Below are 24,888 nucleotides of genomic sequence, written 5' to 3'. Positions count from 1 at the left end.
CCTAAATCTTCAGAGGGCAGGTGTGAGTCAACTGTAAATACAGTGAGAAAAGGTGATCCAACAGTTATTCCTTCAGCAGGCAAAATCCAAAGTTACCTGCATGGAGATTGTCTGTATACCTAAAATTAAGACCCTTAAGATGATCGGGAGAAGTTGGCAGCTGTTACTTTGGAAATGGATCCATTAGATGTCCTTCTATGCTCTATCTACCCACCACCTCCTCTGAAGACAGAAAATGACAGAATGGATGTACAAAAGTAATTTTAGTGAGGGAAAGGAGGGGTGGGACTGGGAAGAGCACTACACAGGCATCGAGCCCAATCCCACCTACATAGACCACCCACTTACGTTATGATCCTGTGCGTGTCCCTTCCTCTGCTCCAAGGGTTGGCCTGCTGTTACTACCACCATTCTCATTCACTGGATTTGAGCAGAATTTAAAGTAGAACACAATCTCCCAAGGAGAGTCAAAAATACAATAGCATCATCTCGTCCCTTTAAGTAGCTTTTATTTACTATGTGCCAGGCACTGTGATAGACTCTTTACCTATGGCAGCCCTCATCCTTCTACTGCTTGCAAGTTATTTTTATGATGAGACTGCATTGATGATACCAAGTTTCCCAAAATATTTGCCTAGATGATAAAGAGCGGAGTCAGAAATGGAAAACATACCTGTCAGGTTCCAAAGATTGCTCTTGTTGCCACCCTGTGATATTAAGTTCAATAGCCAGGCAACATGGAGCCAGGGAAGGAGTTAGCCTACCTGTCAGCCACAGGGCAAATCTTGTGGAGAAGGTGGGCATTATTGTTGCAAGAAAGCAGTTGACAAGTAGGTAGGGAGATGCATTGGGGGAGCAGGAACACATAAGCAGAGTCAGGGTGGTAGAGAGTATAAAGTTTCTAGAAACTTGTCAATTATCCTTTTGGTTTCAGTTCAATTCAGTTCAGTTGCTCAGTCGTGTCTGACTCTTTGAGACCCCATGGACTGCAGCATGCCAGGCCTCTCTGTCCATCACCAACTCCCAGAGTCCACCCAAACCCATGTCCATTGAGTTGGTGATGCCATCCTACCATCTCATCCTCTGTCATCCCCTTCTCCTACCTTCAATCTCTCCCAGGATCTGGGTTAAGTGGTGGTTGAGAATCCACCTGCCAATGCAGGAAATGCCAGAGATGTGCGTTCAATCCCTGGGTTGAGAAGATCCCCTGGAGGAGAAAATGTCCATCTACTCCAGTATTTTTGCCAGGAAAATCCCATGGGCAGAAGAGCCTGGAGGGCTATAGTCCATGAGGTCATAGAATCAGACACAACTGAGTGACTAAGCACACACACGCATGTTGATCTATGGCTGAGATCATAATCCCACAACTTTTGTTCTTAAATGCCGCATGAAGGGGTTTATTTGGATAGGCAGCAGAGAGCCACCAAAAGTTTATATCAAGGGATTTATCAGTAATTGTTAGTGCTATCTATTTTATAAGCATTCTTTGTACGTTGTGATGAGATTAAGCGTAGCTGCAGTGTTTCAAAGAGCACATAGTTGTTTTCACTCTGCCTCACATTACTGATACTACTCAATAGATAAGCAATGGCATTATATTAGCACCTAGAGCCTCTTAGCAAGCACATGAAGTCAACTAATGGTGCTGCTTTTTTCTTTTCTTTTATGCTCTAGGAAGGATTAAGAAACTTCAAGGAACTTCGAGCCAAATTTCAAAATCTTGATGCATCATGTCTTTCAGGACCTATTAAATTCCCAGCAGATGTTTCTCAAAAGGGAGACTTTGGAAGTAGACAGTCCACAAAGACTTTGGCCAGTGGGAAACCCCCCTCATCCAGCCACAATCAGCACTCACCCAACTGTGCCGATGGTGATCCCCAGCCTCTTAAACCCCAGGAAGTGAAGGTGACTCAGAAGAGTGAGACTCAGAAATGTTCTAATTACCTGGAACCTCCAAGTATTTCTGGTTCTGCAGTAAGTTCACAGAAGGCTTCTCCGCAGTTAGATGTGTATCAGTCAAATGGCGAGATAGGCAGTAAGAAGAAAGTAATGGTGAATGATAGCTTCAGAAACAAGCTCTGGAGCTGGGAGGTTTTATCTCAGAAAAGTGAGACACCATCCGTCTTTCTCCCTGCCAGTTGTGGAAGCAGGGCCTTCCATCTAAAAGAGCAGAAAAGTATCAAGCTGACTCCAGAGGAGCCCAGGGAAAAGATGGAAATAAAAGAAGCCCAGTCCCTACCTTCCCACAGGCACCTGATGGCCCAAAGAAGATTGTGTGCCATCTCTGAAGATCCGACCTTTCGACTTTCTCAGTGTAGCAGGGAGAGCGGAACAAACTCCAGTCCTGAGAGGAGCCTGACAGGGAGTATCTTTCACCCTGTCTATGACAATGAGCTCACCAGCCAGACCCCAGGTGAGAAATCAAACCCCCACAGGCCTGGGGGAGGGATCACTGTACATTTCTAATTTAGAGCTTACTGGCATGGGTGGTCTCATATGTGGCCTGGGCAGTGTTTGTCCCATACTCTAGCGCAGATATTCTAAGCCCATCTGCTAGATTATAATTTCAGGCCTGGATTAAGTGATTAATCTCCTGGAATTATACGGAGAGACAGGTGGGACAAACCCGGATTTGAATCCTTCAGCTCTACTTCTTACAAGATGCCTGAACTGGGGCAGTCTGCTTAACTTCACAAAGCCTGGTTTCCTTTCCTATCAATCGATCCATTGCCAGTATTCCTTGTCTTAGTACGTAGCACAACCACCCTCCTATTTGCTCAGGCCAAAAATCTAGGAATCATATTCTATTCCCCTCACCCACCCCACCTCCCTGCCTCTTTGTTTATAATTAATCATTGTTTGCAGCAAGTTCTTGGCTCCGTCACCAAAATACATTCGGAATCTCCTGACTTGCTTCCATTTCCGCCTTCTGCTCAAGTCTACACCACTATGGACCATCCTTTGCTTGGACCACTGCAAGGTCCAGCTGGTCCCCCTGCTTTCACAGCCTTGCCCTCTTGTATTCTATGCTCCTCCTCGCAGGTACAGTGATGCTCTAAAGCATTAACCCAGTCATATCACTCCCCTGCTCATTTCAGCTTTAGCTGTCTTACTGTGGCTCATACAGTTTGCTCCTTGCCGACATCTCCTACTCTCTCCTCTCTCACCACATTGACCTTCTTTCTATTTCTTGGATATACCAAGCTAGTTCCACCCCAGAGCCTTAGTGCTTGCTGCTCTCTCTGTCTGGAACACTTTTCCTGTAGGACTTTGACATCTCACTCCTTCATTTTATCAAGGTCTCTGCTCAGTACCTCCTGCTGTGTGTGGACCTTGTGGATCACTCTATCTGAAATAGCCACCCACCTCCAGCAGTCTTTTTCTTACATTGCTTTCGTGTTCTCTCACTTACCCCTATCTAGTTTGTTATGTATTTGTTTATCTCAGTAAAGTATAAGTGAAGTGAGAATAAAAACTGTCTTCTTTACCATTGTATCCCCAGAACCTAAAAGAACAAGGCCAGTTTCAATGAGTTCTCAGGAAAGTATTTTTTTTAAATAAATGGCTGGCTGGCTGGCTGGCTCTCTTGCTTACAATCCTATTTGGTTTCTCTTTCACTCAGAATAGCATTTAAACTACTTACTACTGACTTCATGGCTCTGCTTCTTTTGGTCCCTGCTTATGTCTCTGACTTACTTCCTGCTGTCTTTCCCAGGCTCACTAGCCTATAGACAACATCCTGGATTTCCTTGCTGTTTTGTGAACAGACTTCACTACGACTCAGGACCTTAGGATTTCTGTTCCCTCTTCCTATACAATACTTAGCTTCGATCTTTCCTTTGTTACCTTCAGGTCTAAGTTCAAATGACACTTTCCCAGATAAGCCTTCCCTAGCCAAAGATCTCTATCTAAAGTCCATTACCTCACCACCAAGAATTCACATTCTTTCATATCATCCTGTTTTATTTCCTTTATAGAATTAATAGATTGCTGTGATTTTCTTTTTCTACTTTTTAAAAATTGAAGCATAGTTGATTTACAATGTTGTGTTAGTTTCAGATGTACAGCAAATGATTCAGTTATACATATATATGTATATATATGCTTCTATTCTCTTTTAGGTTCTTTTCCTATATAGGTTAATACAAGATACTGAGTTTAATTCCCTGTGCTTTTCAGTAGGTCCTTGTTGGTTATCTATTTTATGTATAGTAATGCGTACATGTTAATCCCCAAATCCTTATTTGTTCCCCATCACTGCCCTATTATGGTTTTCTTATCTGTTTATTTGTTTGAATGTTTATCATCAGCCTCCTCCTATTGGAATGAAAATTCTTGAGGGCAGAACTCTATCTTGTCTTATCCTTAACTCTAGTTCCAGCCCCTGGAACAATGCTTGGAATATAGTAAATAATTGTTGATGAAGGGATAGGGAGGAAGAAAGGATGAAGGGGAGCAAGGAGAGATGGGAGGAAAGAAAGGTCTAGATAACCTACCTGACAGAGCTGTTGGGAGGATCAAATGGGATAACCCGTGTAAATTGCTTGGCACAGTGCCTGATAAAAATTAGGAGCCCAGTTAGTAAGTAACTGATCTTTCACTTTTACTGTCTTCTCTATTATTTGATAAAGACTAAAATCTCTGACTTCGAAGCTTATAATTCAAGTCTTAAAAGAAAGGAACTTTGGCCCTAACTATGTAACCCTTGCTAGTAGGGCTAGAAAGACACACCCCCGCCCTCTTCGACTGCAGAGGATAGCAGGGCTTTGAGGAGGTTGCACTCATGTTTTTGTAAAACACTAGCCAACTTTCTCTAGTTTTACCATGTGGCCAGCCACTGTATTATGTCAACCAAAAGTCAAGGCACTTGAATAATATAAGATTTTGTGCTGTTTTCAGTGTAAAAAACATATGCAATATTTATATATAATGTTGGAATTTCTGTTGGTTGGCTCATCAGTGCAGAAGAATAAAATACATAAAATTGGGACTATCCTGGAAAATTACAGGATATAGAATCCACAGGTGCCCAGGTACCACAAAGCCAGCCTTGAAACCTGTTCTAGATGTTGGAGTCCTGGAAATCAAGAGACCAGTTGTTACTCCTCTTCATGTCCCCCATATTATTTGCCCATCATGAGCGCTTGAAGAATGCTTTCAGGAAACAGTCATTGTCATTGTCCATCTGTCCACTGTCACTGTGCATTTCTGCTGATGCTGGTCCTGTGCTTGGCACTGACAGGAGATCACTAGGGCCTAGTCCCTTCCCTCTAGGAACCTACATTCAGTGGGAAGATAGACCAGCCCTGCTCATATGTCACAACACTGATGGAGAGGTGGTAACAGTGTGCTAGGTGATACTGAACAAAGAGTGGTTGATTATGAGCTGGTTTTCTGATAGAAATCTGGACAGGTATCATTGGAGAAGGGTCTTAAAGAATGAGTCAAAGTTCACCAAGGAAGGAGTAAGGGAACAGCATACCAGAACAAGAATGGCATGAACAGTTCAGTTGAAGTCGCTCAGTCGTGTCCAACTCTTTGCGACCCCATGAATCACAGCATGCCAGGCTTCCCTGTCCATCACGTGACAACTCCCGAAGTCCACCCAAACCCATGTCCATTGAATCGGTGATGCCATCCAACCATCTCATCCTCTGTCATCCCCTTCTCCTCCTGCCCTCAATCTTTCCCAGCATCAGGGTCTTTTCAAATGGGTCAGCTCTTCGCATCAGGTGGCATGAACAAAATCTTGGATATTTGAGAGCTATTTAAAGCTTTTGAAATCAAATCTGGACTTGTAATAACCTAAAAAGGAATCAGAAAAGGATCTTATATACATATAAAAACTGAATCATTTTGCTGTGTACCTGAAATGAACACAACTTTATATACATATACACGCACACACAAATGTATGACTCACTATGCCATAAAACTTTGTAAAATAACTATACTTCAAATAAAAAAGTGAATTAAAAATAGAATAAAAATAAAATTAAAAAGGAGAAAAAAAAACTGCAAAAAACATTTATGAAATCTGGAAAACTGAGAAGCCGGTGGTGTGAGCGAAAGATGTTGGGACTGAAGATTGGGGAAGCAGGATGGTAAAATGTGGTAAGAAAAAAAAGTGTAGACTGAGGCTGTGTGGTGTTTTAACACCAGAGGATGGAGCGAGTGGACAACAGCTGAGGAGATCGAGCTTCATCCTCTGGGCAGCTGGGATGGTGGCAAGCTTGGGTTCACATGTTGATCAGGACACTCTGGCTACTGGGTGGAGAATAGGTGGGAGGGGAGTGAGACTGAGGCCAACCATGAGATGGAAACAATAACCTATATTTTGGACTCTTTGTCCCCAGAGGAACAGTCAGATGTCAGGCATCCACAACTTCCCAATATCAAGCCACTGCCTTCCATCGAGTCCCTGGGTCCTCCTCCCCCAAAGCCGCCAAGGCCCCCAGTTGTGACCCTCCAGGCCTTCCAGAGGCAGGCAGCTGCTCTTTCCAAGCCCGATGGGGAAGGTAAGAAAACACACAGGGCCTGTGCACAGCCCCCCAAGGGGAGTCATGGCTCCCGTGCCCCCATCTCCCCGTCACCTCCCCCCGCTGCATCAACTCCCAGGGGATGGTGCCAAACTGCTTTTCTGTGGGGCTGGACATCCATCACTGCTTATTCTCAAATAGAGGCTGTGGCAGCTTGCCCGTGAAATGACAAATCTGTGGGAATTGGCCCCTTATCGCTCCTGGGCCAGCCTGCTTCCCCTGAGAGCTTTGCGTTTGATCACTGGGAATCTGTCCAAGAGGAAGAAAAAGAAAAGTAGCTGAAGAGGGAGGCAGGGAGTCTTTGTTTTCCTACAAAGCCTGTGTTGTCAACACAACCAAGAGGAGTAGGAGAGGGGGAGGGAGTGGAGAGAGGAAACTCAGTGTGAACTTGACCTGGGATCATGATGGGAGTCTCCTGGGCCACTGTGATTGGTGTTCAGGAATGAATTGAAGGGCCCCCACCCCTGCCCCCACTATCCTCCGTTCCATAAACTGCAGCATCCTTGGTGGGCAGCCTTCTTTCTGTGCTCTTCTGTGTTTTCCTCTGCTATGTAAGGGAACCTTCTCACCCCCATCCCCCACCGTAGCCTGATCCCACTGACACTGTAAACACCTTAGCTTACATCTGCTCTAACGAAACACGAGGCGAACATACACTTTGGGGTGATGTGTGGTGCTGTGCTAGCATTTTTCTTACTGTGGCCACGTGCACCAGTGAACGTGCTAACCAGTAAAAGAGCTAATTCTTCATTCGTTTCTTCTTAGCTTGCTGATTGCTCATTTGACTGCTGTGGGCTACCTCAGGGTGAAATTTCTTTAACTCAGTGGTTCTCAAACATTGGCATGCATCAGAATCAACTGGAGGACTTGTTAGAATATAGCTTTCTGGGTCCGAACCCAGAGTTCTGAGTCAGTTGGTCTGGATTTCTGCTTAGTCGCTCAGTCATGTTCGGCTCTGCAACTCTGTGGACTGTAGCCTGTCAGACTCTGTCCATGGGATTTCTCTGGCAAGAATATTGGAGTGGGCTGCCATTTCCTCTTCCAGGGGATCTTCCCGACCCAGGGATCAAACCTGCATCTCCTTTGTCTCCTGCATTCCAGGTGGCTTCTTTACCCACTAAGCCATTGGGGAAGTCTGGTCTGGGTTTGGAGCATTTGAGAATTTACGCTTTTAACAAATTCACTGGGAGACACTGATGTTGCTGGTCTGGGGGCCATGCTTTGAGAACCACTGTTAAAAGTTACATTAAGTCATATCCTAAAAGGAAATTCTGTAATGAGAAATCGAGCTCTTCTAAGTATACTTTGATAATATGGCTATCTCCATATCAAAGAGGGTGAAGTTTGATTTTTATAAACATTAAATAATTCAGGCCTCAAACCATCTCTCTGAAAGAGAAAAAAGTCAGAGAACAGAGGACTAAGTTTTGGGGAATAAAATGGGCTCCCCATTTTATTAAATTTTATTAAATCCCAGCTCCCCCATCACTGGCTATTTAGGTTTGGTCATGGGACCCACTGAGCTTCATTGTCCTTATCTGTAAAATGGGGATGATAGTAAGACTCCTCTCGTAGGATGGTTGTAAGGAGAAATGAGAAGAGGCCTGGGAAGACTGAACAGTGGCCAGCACAACAGTAAGCGCTCAGTAAAGGCACTCTTACCATTACCTCAAGCATGCGTCGAGCAGCTGCACTCTTCTTTGCTAGACTCTGTGATAGAAACGAGATTAGTTAGAAGTGCTGTTAGAGATAGTGGACATCCGCAGGGCAAAGGGGAAACAAGAACATCAACCTAGGTCTCATACCATTGAGCAAACTGGGTAAAGAGTATATGGGGTCCCTCTGTGTTATTTCTTACTACTGCATGTAAACCTACAATTGTCTCAAAGTGGAAAGTTTAATTTAAAAAAAAAATTAAAGAAACAAGAAATTAAGAGATAAATCCCACAGGAGTTTCAGGGCCCAAGGAAGTCAAAGTCTAATGTAAAGAGACTGCAGTCATAAATAAGCACCATAAAGTGTGTGTGAATGCTGCATGCAGTCCCTGACAGTCCCTGGGTGCTGGGGTAGGGCGGGTTGGGGCACAGGTACACTGCCTCTCTATATTTTCTCTGGTGGTGGGAAGGGGTCAGGTCATTGTGCAAATAGTTCACTTAAACAGACTGCTACTAACATGTCTTTTTTTCGCCCTGCCTCTTGCTCTTGCAGAAGCTGCAGAAGGCGGCTACCTGCCTCCAGCGAGGTGAGTGCCCATTTCTTAATTGTGCAGCAGTGCAGCCCATCAGTGGGGTTGCTTAGCCTGCCCCAAAGCAGGCAATAAGCACAGGCCAGGTGTCTGTATTTCTTAGAAGAGTTGGGGGAAGAGGAGATAACAAACTGCAAGCGATTGCAGCTTTCAATTAAATGAGAGATTAAATAAACTGCATTTAACAATCATGCTGATGTTAAGTTGCAAAGATGGGTCTCTGAGGTCCTTTTATTTACGGTACAGTTGGGTTCAGTAAATTGAAACATCAGCCTCCTAGTAACAAATCGGATTAGAGGCTACAGAGTGCTGTGGGCAGCTAGTATGATATTAGGAATCAGTAATGGGACAAAGGACTTTCTGGCTTTGGTGCACTCATTGTAATACTTTTGCCATGGAAGTGTCAGTCTATGTATCGTGCCCTCTGATGTGTCATGCGTTGAGCTGACCACTTTATACCGGGGTTCTCATGTCCTCTTCTCAAGAAGGCTGCAAAGTTGCTGGCTCTGTTTTCATTTTATAGCTAGAGATACTTGGGCTCAGAAAATTTGCCACTTGCAGAACCACAATTCTAACCCACGTGTTCCCAAACTATTTTTTTTAAGCTGAGATATAATGTATATGTACAACTGTGTAAGTTCGAAATGCACAATATGTTGGTTCAGTACACATATTTCACAATATTGTTACTGTGGTAGCATTAACTTACACTTGCTAAGACCTTTATTACCTTACATAATTATCATTTCTTTTGAAAACAGTTAAAATTCTAGTCTCTCAGCAAGTTCAAGTTTATAATACAGCATTTTTTCTTTTACTATAGTCCCTATGTTGTGCATTGAGTCTCCAGAATTTATGTTGCAAGTTTGTACTCTTAACATCTCTAGTTTTCCCACGCCTCAGTCTCTGGTAACCGCCATTCTACTTTCTGCTTTTACAAGTTCAGTTATTTTATTCTTTTAAGATTCCACATATAAGTGATATTACATAGTAGTTGTCTTTTCTCTGACTTATTTAGCATAATGCCCTTGAGGTTCATCCATGTTGCAAATGGCAAGATGACCTTCTTTTTCAAGGCTGAATAATAGTCCACATATATGTGTATATATATATATATATCTTTGTATATATACATTGTCACATTTATATTATATTCATATATCTTTAACATTTGTTATCTATCACATTTACATACATATATATCTACTATATACACATATACATTATATATATATTATATATCTCACACCTTCTTTACCCATTCATCTGTTGATAGCCGTTTAGGTTGTTTCCATATCTTGGCCATTGTGAGTAATACTGCAGTCTACATAGGAGTGCAGGTGTCTGAGATCCTGTTTTCGTTTCCTTTGGGTGTATACTGAGGAATAGGATTTCTGGGTCATATGGCACTTCAATTTTTAATTTTTTGAGGAACCACCATGCAGTATTCCATAATAACTGTACTAATAGATATGCCCAAACTGTTTTAAGTGTATCACCTTAATTCCTTCACAAAGATGCTCCTGTTCTCAAGAAGGTCAGTCTTAGAAGGAAAACTAAACCTAAAAATTATCATACTACCTATTCACTCATTAAATGTTTATAATAGTAGAATGTATTACATTTTATAATAGAGAAAGTTATAAGTTTCAGAGGTTGCAAAAATGTGGAGAGCACTTTTCTTTGGGAAGTTTTTGTAGAAAACATATCAGTTAGCTATTACTACAGTAATACTACATAATAACAATATAACATCAATAGTATGCACAGTGAGTACGGGTTCAGTTGATGTGGGCTAGACTCAACTGACTGGCTCATACGTTGCAGACTATCCAGGCGATTTTGCAAATACCGAGTTAGAGTAGAACAGTGACAGTTTACATGGTATTGGGCAGGGATCCAGGAAGGGATGAGGAATAGAGGCACTAATTCAATCAACCGAACAGTGAAGATGCAGCATTTGAAATAAGTATTAAGGATAAACATCTGTCAGAAAACACAGGAAAAGACATCATAAGCAGAACCAGAAAGTGTGGCATATCATGTCTTCTTTTGGAAACTGAACTAGTTGAGTTAGAGTATAGAAAGTATAGTAAGGAATGGGAAGAAATGTGTTGTTAGAGGGAGATAGGAACCAAGTAATGGAGGATTCTGTACACCAAGGATTGGATGAGATGGTCTGGTTCAACAAGGAACAAACTGCATGGAGCTAGGTAAAATTCATGTGCTTTAGGAACCCCTAGTTCAATTGCCTATTTGAAAGAGTTCAGTGATGACACAGGGTAAGTCAGCTGCCTTGTATGTGCATTTGTGTGAAAGAGAGAAAGGATTAGACAGCCCAGGAGATGATCTGTACTATGTACTCTATGAACACGGGCCCCATTGTCGCAGTTTGAGGGGACAGTGGACTTCTGCTGGGCTCTCAGTCAGTCTTGCTTCCCTCCTGCCTTGAATGCTGTGAGCATCTCAGTGTGATCATGAGTGTGCTGTATAGTAGTGTTCAGCTTGATATGCATTTTCTCTACAGCTTGGCTCTGAACTAAGCTGACTTCTTCTCTGGCATTTTAACCATCCTCTTCCAACATGCGGGGCGGTGGGGCAAACTTACTGTGATAGGCAAGTATTGGGAAACTGTAGTCAGTCTCTGGAGTGACACCTTCTTGCTAAGGGATTTACAAGCACAGTTTCAGTTTGACTTTAAACAGTTTCCTTTGACTTTAAAACTTAATCTCATCTAAAATGAGACTCGCTATACCTCAGTGATGATATGGGCCATCGTGTCGTGAGAGTGAAAGGCAAGAGATGAAGAAGGACCAGAATACTTAGGTGTGGCTTCATGGAAGTAAAAAGAACTTGAAACGTATCCTGTGATGATAGGTCAGGATCACATAGGCTTACTTATTTGTTCCCTTTTGTGAGACTCTGTAACTCAGACTGTAAAGAACCTGCCTGCAATGCAGGAGACCTGGGTTTGACTCCTGGGTCAGGAAGATCCCCTGGAAAAGGGAATGGCTACCCACTCCAGTGTTCTTGCCTGAAGAATTCCATGGACAGAGAAGCCCGGCAGGCTATATATAGTCCATGGGGTGGCAAAGAGTCAGACATGACTGAGCTGCTAGCACTTTCACTTTCTAAGGTAGGTGAGGGTAGAGTATTATTCCCAGAAATAATAACATTCTTGACTTATAGTAGGTAGATGGAAGAATGGATGGCTGGACAGACTGAAGGACAGACCAATGGATATTCACTATAGAGCTAGAACATGATTGAAAGCAAGGTGGTAGAGAAGAAGGTTGCTGATGTGGAAAAGTAAGACATGACATTGAATTCTGAAATACATTAAGTGCCATGCTAAGGGTTTTGAATTTTATCTTGTAATGCTAAGAAATTACTTTGAACAAGTAAATGCCATGATGCTGAGCATTCTTAGATACAACTTCCGTGGAAACTGCTGCTTGTTTGGGAAAAACATCTTCCATGTTCATGGTATTAATTATCAATAAAGATATTAGATTAGAAATAGAGTATGTCAGATCTCATTACTGGAAGGGGACCTGGCAATTATTGATGCAACAGGCCATATAGCATAATATCAACAAAAATCTGAGCTTTTAATCTCAGTCTTGCCACTTAACATTTATGTAGTCTTGGACAAATGTTTCAACTTCTGAAAAACTCTGTTTTACTTATGTAAAATGGGATATCAATAGTTCCTAACACATGCAGTTGTGGCATGGGTTAAATGAAATAATAGTTGTAAAGTGTTTAGTGCCTTACCAAGTGTCTAGAGAGTGTTCAGTGAAGTTTGCTTAGCTGTTATATAACCTCTCACCAAGGGCAGGGATTCATGTTCAGAACCTTATTCTCTTCAAAAATCCTTTGATGGGGAGCTTATTGCATGGAAATTTCAGTGTTTTTCTTTTGGGGGGCAGATTTTCTTCATTTAACACATATTTGTTGAGCATCTACCATATGCCAAGTCCTCTTATATTGAGAATACATTGAGAATACAGCAGTGTATAAAAAATGTCTTAATGTGCCCACACACACATTTGTTTGTTTATTCGAAAGTCCTTGAAGTTGGGCTGGAAAAGAAATGACTTCCTTATTCTACACACTCAACCATCCATCCCAGATCTATGATTGATACAATGGATGTCGTCTCTACTCCTTTCTTTTAAAAAAAATATTTATCTATTTGGCCACATTGGGTCTTAAGTTGCGGCAGATGGGATCTTCATTGCATCATGCAGATCTTTCGTTTCAGTGGATGACCTTCTAGTTTTGGTGCGAGGGCTTAGTTGCTCAGAGGCATGTGGGACCTTTGTTCCCTGACCAGGTATTGAACCTGCATCCCCTGAAATAAAGAGCTTCTCTCGGTTTTAGTGCCTGAATCAGAGATCCCCTGACTCAGGACTATCCTCTGACTGTTCTTAATAAGAAAAAACCCATAATTATAGCTAATGAGGATTAGTTATAGCTAACTATAACTATAGTTATTCTTAACCACTGAATCAGCAGGGAAGTCCCTTTATTTTTTTCTTTACATGATGTTTTTAAAAATATCTAAGGACTACGTTCTTCCCTAATCTCAAACTCTCATTGTTTTTAACCACTATTCACAAAACAGGGGTCTGTGTTTTTGCTGTATCTCTGTGGATATATTTTGTAATCCTCTTTTTAGGAACTCAGTGCATTTACAATAGCCATTTTTACTTCTAAGCCCCTTTATACTGTGTATTACATATAAGCGGCATTGTGTAATGGAGCAAGCACAGGCCCAGGGTCGAATTAGCACGGGTTCAACCCCGCCTCTAATACAAGTCATTGAACAGCTCAGAGCTTTGATATGCACATCTCTAAAGTGAACATAGTAATATTTACTTCATTGATTGTCACAAAGACTAAATGATATAGATTATATAAAGCTCGGGAGTACACAGAAGATGATCAATGAGTCTTAGTTTCTTCAGCCCTTGGCCTCTCCCTTTCTTCTTCTCTCTAGAATATTAATATCACATTAATGAAATGACTCTTTGGAGTTTATCCTTTGTCATCACTCTTTCACACAAACCAAGCTAGCTGGCATGCCTCTTGAATAAGCAGCTTCTATTTGTGTGTGTGAGCAAAGCAGGTTAGTCCCAGGGCAGCAATCAGCCCTGGGTCTATGTCAGTACTTAGCAGAGTTGACTGTTGGCTAATATCTTATTCATTAGCTATAACTATGGGTTTTTTCCTATTAAGAAGAGTCAGAGGATAGTCCTGAGTCAGGAAATCTCTGATTTAGACACTAACGCAGAGAGAAGCTCTTTATTTCAGGAGAATAGATTCAGACAGTACAATGTTTCTCTCATGTGAGGGTCTGTGGGTAGATCTTAGGAGTCCACCATATTCTCTCCCAAACATTTAATTTTGATTTGCATTTTGACAATAGTCTTTAAAAGATAATATAAGCCTGTTTTCAATGTCTGGATGGCCTCCTTCAACCTAGTACTTTGGAACATACTTTTGTGTTTGTGTTTTGGTATTTCTACCCTTCACAGAGTGGGGAATACAGGTGTCTTCTAGGGTTGAGCAGATTATGTGATCGTGTCTAGGGCCTATGTTATGACTAGGAAGAATAGATCCCAGGGAATGAATGCCTTTCCTAAGGCACTCAAGTAAAATAATGATAACAGAGAAATGACACGGTGGTTAAATAAGATACGACTGTAGTTTTTGAACAGTGGTAAATGCTATGAGGAAGAATATATATATGTAAGTTTTAAAGGTTACACTCCACTTACAGCTACTACAAATATTGGCTATATTCCCTCTGTTGTATAGTATATCATTGTAGCCTACCTTACATCCAATAGTTTGTACCTCCTTCTTCCCCACCTATATATCGACCCTTCCCCTACAACTGGTAACCACTAGTTTGTTTTCTGTATCTGTGAGTCTACTTTTATAAAGAAAAAAATTAAAGCATATTAGGATAATAAAATGGGATTGGAAATGAAACCAAGGAGGTGGAGGACCATCAGGAAAAGCCTTCCTGAGGCGGTGACATTTGGGCTGAGACCTCAATGATGAGGACCCTGTCATGGAGGGTCTAGAAGATGTTCCAAGGGAGAGACAACTGGGGTGCATTCTCAAGGAAGAACCACCCTGATGAGTTTCAAGAACCAAAAAGGCAAGGAGTAGAGCTAAAACAGTGTGCTAGGACAGTGGCGGAGGTGATTCTTAGAAGCCATGGACTGAGTCTGGGTTTTGCTCTAAATGCATTGGGAAGCCAGGTAGTGAGCTGACAGTTACCTGGGGAAGATCAGTCTGGATGCTGTATAAATAACATATAGTGGAGAAGCAGGTAGAAACAGGCAGATAGCCTAGGGAGCCATTGTGACAACAATGAAACAATGACAGTATTAGAAATAGCAGTCAATGCTGACATAGTGTCCGTTCTAAGTGTGTGAATGATTTCATTTGTGACAATCTTTAAGAGGTAGATACAACTATTATAGATTTTATAAATGAGAAAACTAGAGTCTCAGGCTAAATAACTTGACATGGCCACACTTCTAAGGTGAGGCCTAGTGGTTGAGAGGCAGATGGCCATACAGAAACATTCCAGGAAGCAGGAACAGCATGTGCAAAGTCCTTGATGTAGGAGAGTGGATAGCATCCTTGTAAAACAGAGAGGAGGCCAGTGTGGTTAGAGTGTAATGAGGGAGGAAGAGGGTCGTAGGAAGGAGTTTGGAGAGGTTGCTAGGGCTGAGATCATACAGGTGAGGCATTCAATGGTTTTGTTGTTATTTTTTGTTTAATTAGAAGATAGTTACTTTATGATATTGTGATGATTTTTGCCATTCATCAACGTGAATTAACATTGTTTTGTTGTTTTTAAATTAAGTAGCATAAGCCAGATTGTGACAAGGTCTAAGCTATCTTTTTAAAAGATCGTCCTGGCTGCTGTGTGGAGAATAGACGGTTGAAGGACCAGAGAAAAATGATACTTAATTAGTGTCTTAAAGAATAAGTAAGAGCTACTGTTTAGTAGAGAGAATGCTACTTGATACTCTGTGGTAACCTAAATGGGAAAGAAACCCAAAAAAGAGAGGGTACATGTGCATGTGTAGCTGATTCATTTTGCTATACAGTAGAAACTAACACAGCATTGTAAAGCAACTACACTCCAATAAAAAAAGTAATGTAAAAAAAGACCTACCCACTTGTTAGTCGTCATAATAAAAGAAAATTACCAAGCTGGAAAAAAAAAAAAGAATAAGTGAAAGTTTGTGGAAAGGACATTGGAGGTAAGGTTATTACGAGCAGAGGAACCACACATACAAAAGCACAGAGGCAAGAAGCATCCTGGTGTGCCGAGGAGCCACAGTAACTTGTCATAATTAGAATGTACAATGGCAGTCTGTGTAGCATGCAATAATAGTTCAGCCAGTACTGGCTGAATAATATAATGGACTTAGATGGTTCTTAGCTTGAGACTCAATTATTTACAGTGTGTTTTTGTTATTTTCTAGATTCTTGGGTGTAGTTCAGCTCCCTGTCTGAATTATAAATTCTTTGAAAGCGGGGAGAGAATCAAATACTTCTTTCTTACCAGCTGCATAACTTTGAGGTTTGTTTACATTGAACAACACAGCAATACTTGAAAATAAGAAGATCGACGGAATGTGTTCTAAGGAGTTAAGAGCATAGACTTTGCGGTCAGATAGCCTTAGGTTTATATTTTGAGCTCCACACTAGCTGTGTGATCTTAGAAGAGTTATTTAATATCTCTGGGCCTCCAATTTCCTCACATGGGAAAATGGAGAAATCAATAAATCCTACCTTTTTGGGTTGCTGTGAGGATCAAGATATGTATCTATAATTCCACAAAGTTCCCAGCAATGTTGTAAACACTTGATAAATGGCAGCGATTTGTCATGTGTTTGGAGTAGCAGGGTTTGTCTGTAACAAGGTCTAGGGCTGCAGGCAGTGGCTGGCTTCAGGAGGTCTGTTTCCTAGGAAAGCCTGCCAGTAGCTCAGAGGATGACCCTGCCTTTCACTTCTTAAAACAAATGCTCTCAGATATGATATCCCACCTCAAAGCAGACACCCTGAAAATTGAAATGCAGGTATTTTAAAGCTTGACCTTAATAATAAAAATGAGGACTTGGGGTTATCTTTTATTCATGTGGCGAAAGTTGCCACTGGATTATTGAGAAATTGCTTAGTGGTTGCATTAGTAGAAGTCAGGGTGCGTTTAAAGAGTCATTCCTAAGTTCATCAGTGATTTCATTGATTCTTTTAAGTAATACTATTAAGGTTAAGTAATACTATTCTTATAAGTGATAATATCAGGCATAGAGAAATATAGTAACTGCCTTGTCACATGTTCCCCATATAATGACTGCTATATAGAAAAATTGATCTGTAAAACCATTGGATCAACCTAACCAAATTATGAAAAATATCATCTAAAACCCACTTTTAAGCTCCATGACCTTCACTATCACTCTGGGCTTCAACATTTTCATTTCTCAGTTTTCCTTGTTCCTGTAGTTCCAAGGAAAAAAGCAATGGACTAGGAATTAGAAGGCCTGTTTTCCTGACCCACAGTGGTACTGTCTTGAGTGAGTTACTGAAGCTCTGCAGGCCTCAGTTTCTACATGTGCAAAATGCCTTGTCATGCTACTGAGAGGATTCAAGGGGAGAACATATATAACATTAGCATGAATAGAGTTTGGTCAAAGAGGGAATGAGGGCATGTGAGTTAGTGAGTGAGAAGTCTCAGAGCTTCTGTGCCTCCCCATCTTCAGCACACACGATGGTCTCTCATCATGGCTTTGCTTCACAGTTGGTTTGGTCCTCTTGGGTCCTCTCTGTGGTGTGTGCCAATGACCTCCTCCCGTAATGACTTCCACTGCTGTTGGAGCTGTTCTTGTCTGTTTGACCTCAGCTGGCACTTCCATTTTTCCAAGAAATTCTACAACAGAGTGATTGGAACCCAAGATTCTGCACTCAAATATCTGGCTTCTAAGCTCTGCTCTGCTGCTTACTACTGTGACCTAGGTGGTGCCTCAGTTTTCTCATTTGAACATGGAAAAAGTGATAGTATCTTCATAGGGTCAATTGAGAATCAAATAAATTGAGAAATATACTTGGAACAGTGCCTAGCACAAAGTAAAGGAATAAAAGTTATTAGCTATTATTATTGTTGACATGCCCTCCTCATGAATGAGATCAGTGGTTTCACAAAGTAGTTTCAAAGTTAATAATATTACTCCTAAAACTGAGATTACTGTAATAACATTTACATGGTCATTGTATTAGTCAGGGTTCTTCAGAGGAACAGAACCAGTAAGATATGTATTTTATGTATTTATGCATTACATATTAGATTGCATATATTACATATATAATATTTCATTATTTATTAAGAATGAGGAATTGGCTCACACAGTTAGAGAGGCCAAGAAGTCCCATGATCTGCCATCTATAAGCAGAAAAGCCAGTGGTATAATTCCAAGTCCAACAGCCTGAGAACAGGGTAGCCAATGGTATAAATCCCAATCCAAGGGCAGGAGAAGATGAGTTGACATGACCCAGATCAACAGATGAGCCAGGACAAATTGAGTGAATTCCTCTTTCCTCCTCCTTTGTTTCTGTTCAGACCCTGAATGGATTGCATGATGCCTACTTGTATTAGGGAGGGCAGTCTGCTCTACTGAACCCACTGACCCAAATGCTAACTTCATCCAGAAACACCCTCTAAACAGTTCTAGAAATAATATTTATCAGGACACTCTGTGACCAATCAAGTTGACACATAAAATTAACCATCCCTTTAGTCACTGTACTTTTGTGGCCCTTACGTAAAGAGAGTTGAGTTACCCATTCATGAATTAGAAATAAATACCTAATGTCCAGGGCTGAATGACATTGTTTGTGGTTGATGCTATTGTAGAGTCATAGTAGAATCTGCAAAGTTATGAAACATGCAGGAGTAGGAATTGGGCATGCACACACACATGTGTATACATGTATATGTACATAAACATATATAGGATACATAAAATCATGTATAAAATGATAGTAAAATCAAATACAAAGATGTATATGTAGCGGGGTGTGTGTGTGTGTTCTGTAAAAATGGTAGAAGTGTAAGAACTGGTGGTGGAGGCAGTAGAAGCTGAAGTCCAGGTGGTTGATGTGCGTAGAGGGGGAAATGGTAGTAAGTATTACTGTAAATGGAAGTCGTGAACTCTTTGTACCAAGCACCGTGCTAAATGCAGCATAATGACAATCATCTCATCCTCATCAGAAAGAGGCTTAAAGGAAGAAGAGACTTGGATCCAACTATGTATGCAGGGTCACAGCCAGGTAAAGCTGGCTAGAGGTGTGAAGATTCCACCCTAAAAGCCTCTATTTCCAGAAGTGTGTCTCTCCTTATAGCCATTCTGGTCAACTACTTCATCTTTAACTATAATCTAATATTTAGAAGACAGAGCTTGGAGTAGCTTATGAGGAAACATATATTTAAAATTTTTCCATGCAATTTTGTAAACCTGGCACAAATGCATTTTGAGATCCAGGTTAGATAGAATGGATGCCATTGTTTGTAGTCTAATTACCAGTCATTTGATCCAAGAATTAATTCTTTCATTCAGGAATTTCTTAGGGTAAAACCCTATGGGGAGGTTAGTCTTACAAGAAGTATTTATTGGAGATAGAAACTTTTCCACTTTGGGACTTTAGGTAATTGAGAGATCAGATGGTCTTGTCCTTGTCACCAGGAACCTGTAGAGTGTCACGGGGAACAGCTGGCTAAGCTACAACTCCTCTTCCTATTTCCAGAACTGGTGGATCATCGAAAAAATGGAATAAGTTGGATTTTCAGCTTAGATCCACATCCCTAATAAACAGATGAAAAATAGAGCACACTGGTTTTGTTGTGTAAGTCTCAGTCTTTCTATTTTAATGCAGGTTCTTTAGATTTTCCAGAACTGTCTTGCAGTGAAAGTTTTTTGACTCATCCTCATGCAGTGTAGCATAGGAGAAGATGGGCATGGAAGTGTACCTGTCAGGCACTTCCCACATGTTAACTCAGTTATTCCACCACTGAACCGCTGCTGACCCGGTGAAGAAGCGAAGGCTCTGAGAAGATAACTGCTCGAGATCACATGACCAGTGAGAGGTGGATGGGATGAATCTAGGTACAGTGTCCAGCATGTAGTACCCTCAACAATTAGCAGCTGATCCTGTGGTGGGAAACTTCACTGTTTGACCAAGTGAATAGGTGTTTGAATATGCTGTGTGAGCTTCTTCCCTAGCATGTACAGTCTGATACAGAGGTTGCTTAATTATTTTCTTCAGAGGAGAGTGGTGGCCCAGGGGTGGACATGGCAAGTGGAAACAACCATGAGAGGAAGTCACAAGTCTGTGTTTCATCCAGAGAGTCCAAAAATCTGTTTAGAAGATAGGTTTCTAAGGGTCCAAATACAGTTAGAAAATACTTGCTTTTATAAGTCATCTTTAACATTTACACTGCATTTACAGGGTTCTTGTTTCTCCAGGAACATAGTGTTGAAGGTATCATTAAGAAACATTCATGTTTTATTATGTAATATTTAAATTACTACAGGTTTTCTATAAGAAAGGCAGAAAAGATAAAAACCTGATGCTAAATGCTAGTAATAAAAGGTCCAAAATGCAAACCTCAACACTTCTTTTTTAAAATACTGTAATTTTAATAGTATAATAAATTTGTAGCACAATTTTGGTGGAATGCCTATATGCAGAGGGCAGATATTTCATTCAATATCTATAGTATACCTTTCAAGTAGATTTTATTATTACTATTTTGTGGAGTAGGAAGCTGAAGATTTAAGGTATTTATTCAATACTTTTAAAACTAGAAACTGGAAGAGAGAGGATTCAAATTCAAATCTGTCTGACCATGAGCTCCGAGTCTGTCAGTAATTCAGTGTTGCCACCCAATGATGTCTAAAGTCCTAGATACAGACTGTACACAAATATTTTAATAAATGTGGAAACAAAGAAATTGAAACATAGATATATTTAAATTATAGAATTATTTCTTCCCAGAAATCCAGGTTCATTATATTGACCCATGTCATATTAAATCAAGGTGTATCTCAGATCTTGTTTTAATGGACCAGGAAAAAGATAAAAGACATTCTCAGATGACAGAAAGGGAAGTTTAAATACATGTACAGTGTCATTTTCCCCTTTTACCATAAATCCTAGGACTGCCTCTCTATAATGATAACATCTGAAGATGACTTTTTTTTATGCTCTGTTGAAATTCTTTCTGATTATCTGAAGTCAGATATTTATTCATTTCTGACAAAAGTAGTCCAAGAAATTGATTAGATATCTTCTTTCAACATTTCCACAAATTGTTTCTAATTAATAAAGTTAATTTACCATAGACCCATGGAGATTGTTAGGTCACTGGAGCATAAGATGCATGGCATAGTCTATAATTTAAGAACATTTCTCTCGATTACTTTATGCAGGGAGAGGGGAACAAAATAGTGAGGGGAGAAATTATTGATGCATTAGAGTTCATATTTTTTCCTCTTCAGCAAAATGAACTGTTCATACATATTTTAAAATATTATAGAGATTATGAAAGAAAAACCTGAAATAACCAAAGTGGTCAAACACAGATGGCGAATTGAGTGGAATATGCTTATAATATAAAATAAATGTAGGGAAACAGAGGAAGAAGTCCACCCTTTCCATTGTCTGTAACTATAGGAATGGGGCGGAAACTGGAAGGATACCAAAATGTGAAGAGCTCACTTGTGTGACAGTGGAAGGATTATGGATGATTTGTTTGTCTCTCTCCTATCCACAGTCTGGATGAAGAAATGATTTTCTTTTTGCTGTAGACACAATCAAAGGAAACCCTCTTCCTTTCACTCCCTAGTCCTGTTTCTTTCTTCCCAGAGCAACTTCAACTATGAATATTAGAGTGTATCCATTGTATTTCTTATTCTTCAGCTACAAACTCAGATATCTGTTAAAGGTACAGAATTTTACATTTTTGTATAAACAGCATCTTGTTTATCCTTCTGAAACTTGAATTTTTTCAAAGCTGTTTTCATATTCTATCTATGCTGACGCATGTACAGCTAGTTTATTCTTTATAATTGCATGCTATATATATTTCATCATGTGAATGTATCATAATTCATATATTTTCTGACTGAGGGACATGGAAATTGTTTTTTATCTTCACATTTTCCAATGATATTGCAGTGATCATCCTCATGTATTTCCAGGTGAATATAAGCAAGTTTCTCTAGGTTATTTACTTAAAGTAGAAATTGCTAAATAATAGTAAATAAGAAACTTCAGTTTTACTATAATAAGTATTGAAAAATGATCTCCCAAAATGGTTGTCCTCTCAAACCAGTATAAAGAGTTTCTCCGTGTTCTTGCCAAATGTGGTGTCCTTTTCCAGTTGGGGGATTCTTGCTAAACTGATGGATGTAAATGAAATTCTCATTGTCTTGACTCCATCTCCCTGTTGACCATAAGACTTCAAATTTACTTTTGTAAACGATTCAATTTTTTTCTTCTGTGATGTCTATCATGTCCTTTTGTTCAATTGTCTATGGATTTGACTTTTTCCTATTTCAGGCATTCCCAATAGAGTTTAGATATCAACTAAAGTTTAATAGACTTCATTTTTAAGTGTGGTATTTGTTGGCATTTAATCTAGTTGAGAGAGTTTATCTACATGGAAATTTTGTTTATATCTATTAAAATAATTATGAGTTTTTCCCTCTCATTGTTTCAATGTGATTCATTGCAGTGATAGATTGTCTGATGTTGAGCCATCCTTGAAGTCTTGGAATAAATTTTAGTTATTCTTAAGTTGATTTTAATACTAATTTATTTAGTACTTAGTGAGTGTGGGTTAAAGTTTCTTACATGAAACCAGGCTTTATTTTTATTTCAATGTTTGATCTTTTTGTGGTTTTCATATCAAAATTACACTGTCCTCTGAAAATGAGTAAAGTAGTTTTTCACTTTTTCTATCCTCTGAAACTTCGCTAAAATTTTCTCATAAAACATAGTGGACGAAAAGGAGAGAGATGCATTGAGTGTGGAGGTGGGTGTGAGTACTATTGATTTGAGCCCTTTAATGGTTTGTTGGCCTACTAGTCTTTCTAGTTCTTCAGTCACTGTGATAATTTTATATTTCCCTACTAATTTGCCAAATTTCCCTAAAATTTCAAATTTATTGGCAGAGAGCTGATCTTAATATTTTCTTAGATTTCTAAAAATCTGAAACAAACTGTAGTTTTGTCCCCTTTTATATCTGTAATTTGTGTGTGTGTGTGTATATACGTGTGCCTTCCCTCATTGTCTTGATCAGTCATGCTAATGTGTGGTCTGATATTAATAGACCTACCTAAGCTTTCTTTTGGAAAGTTTGCTTTACACTCTTTCTCCATTGATATGGGAGCTTTGGTTTATCTGGTAGTTTTTAGCAGCATTAGCAAGATTTTTGCAACATCCAGTCAGATACTCTCCATTTTCTTTACAGTAGACTAATCTATGTGCATTTTTTGTGATTCTTGATCAGTCTGGACTTTTTCCTATTTTATGTTTTAGACTTACCATGCAACTCCCTTATGTGCATTTTTTCCTTTCCTGCCTTCTTAATATTTAAGCTCTCTCATTTAGTATTTTGCTTCTACCAGTTAGAAATAGAGGAAAACAACAGAATTGGAAAGACTAGAGATCTCTTCAAGAAAATTAGAGATACCAAGGGAACATTTCATGCAAAGATGGGCACAATAAAGGACAGAAATGGTATGGGCCTAACAGAAGCAGAAGATAATAAGAAGAAGTGGCAAGAATACACAGAAGAACTGTACAAAAATGATCTTCATGACCCAGATAATCACGATGGTGTGATCACTCACCTAGAGCCAGACATCCAGGGATGTGAAGTCAAGTGGGCCTTAGGAAGCATCACTATGAACAAAGCTAGTGGAGGTAATGGAATTCCAGTTGAGCTGTTTAAAATCCTAAAAGATGATGCTGTGAAAGTGCTGCACTCAATATGCCAGCAAATTTGGAAAACTCAGCAGTGGCCACAGGACTGGAAAAGGTCCATTTTCATTCCAATCCCAAAGAAAGGCAATGCCAAAGAATGCTCACACTACCACATAATTGCACTTATCTTACACACGAGTAAAGTAATGCTCAAATTTCTCCAAGCCAGGCTTCAGCAATACGTGAACCGTGAACTTCCAGATGTTCAAGCTGGATTTAGAAAAGGCAGAGGAACCAGAGATCAAATTGCCAACACCCGCTGGATCATCAAAAAAGCAAGAGAGTTCCAGAAAAACATCTATTTCTGCTTTATTGACCATGCCACAGCCTTTGACTCTGTGGATCACCACAAATTGGAAAATTCTAAAAGAGATGGGAATACCAGACCACCTGACCTGCCTCTGTATGCAGGTCAGGAAGCAACAGTTAGAACTGGACATGGAACAACAGACTAGTTCCAAATAGGAAAAGGAGTATGTCAAGGCTGTGTATTGTCACCCTGCTTATTTAACTTATATGCAGAGTACATCATGAGAAACGCTGGGCTAGATGAAGCACAAACTGGAATCAAGATTGCCGGGAGAAATATCAATAACCTCAGATGACACCACCCTTATGGCAGAAAGTAAAGAAGAACTAAAGAGCCTCTTGATGAAAGTGAAAGAGAGGAGTGAAAAAGTTGGCTTAAAGCTCAACATTCAGAAAACTAAGATCATGGCATCCAGTCCCATCACTTCATGGCGAATAGATGGAGAAACAGTGGAAATAGATGGAAACAGTGGCAGACTTTATTTTTGGGTGCCCCAAAATCACTGCAGATGGTGATTGCAGCCATGAAATTAAAAGACGCTTACTCCTTGGAAGGAAAGTTATGACTAACCTAGACAGCATATTAAAAAGCAGAGAGAGTACTTTGCCAACAAAGGTCCGTCTAGTGAAGGCTATGGTTTTTCCAGTAGTCATGTATGGATGTGAGAGTTGGACTATAAAGAAAGCTGAGCACTGAAGAATTGATGC

At 40.1% G+C, this 24,888-nt stretch overlaps 1 protein-coding gene across 1 annotated transcript in view; it reads left to right on the top strand.

Moving 5' to 3' along the window:
• LOC122429096 (FYN-binding protein 2-like) overlaps positions 1-24,888 on the top strand; it is a 121,120-nt gene that overhangs the window by 47,273 nt on the left and 48,959 nt on the right. Inside the window, exons 3-5 of the mRNA XM_043449257.1 lie at positions 1,678-2,416; positions 6,360-6,521; positions 8,751-8,784. Of these exons, the coding sequence (XP_043305192.1) occupies positions 1,678-2,416; positions 6,360-6,521; positions 8,751-8,784 (935 nt within the window). The remainder of the gene's footprint in view (positions 1-1,677; positions 2,417-6,359; positions 6,522-8,750; positions 8,785-24,888) is intronic.

This window comes from Cervus canadensis, chromosome 2 (assembly GCF_019320065.1).
Source record: "Cervus canadensis isolate Bull #8, Minnesota chromosome 2, ASM1932006v1, whole genome shotgun sequence".
Taxonomy (NCBI): Eukaryota; Metazoa; Chordata; class Mammalia; order Artiodactyla; family Cervidae; genus Cervus; species Cervus canadensis.
Note: the sequence above shows the minus strand (reverse complement) of the source record. Positions and strands in the feature narration are given on the sequence as shown.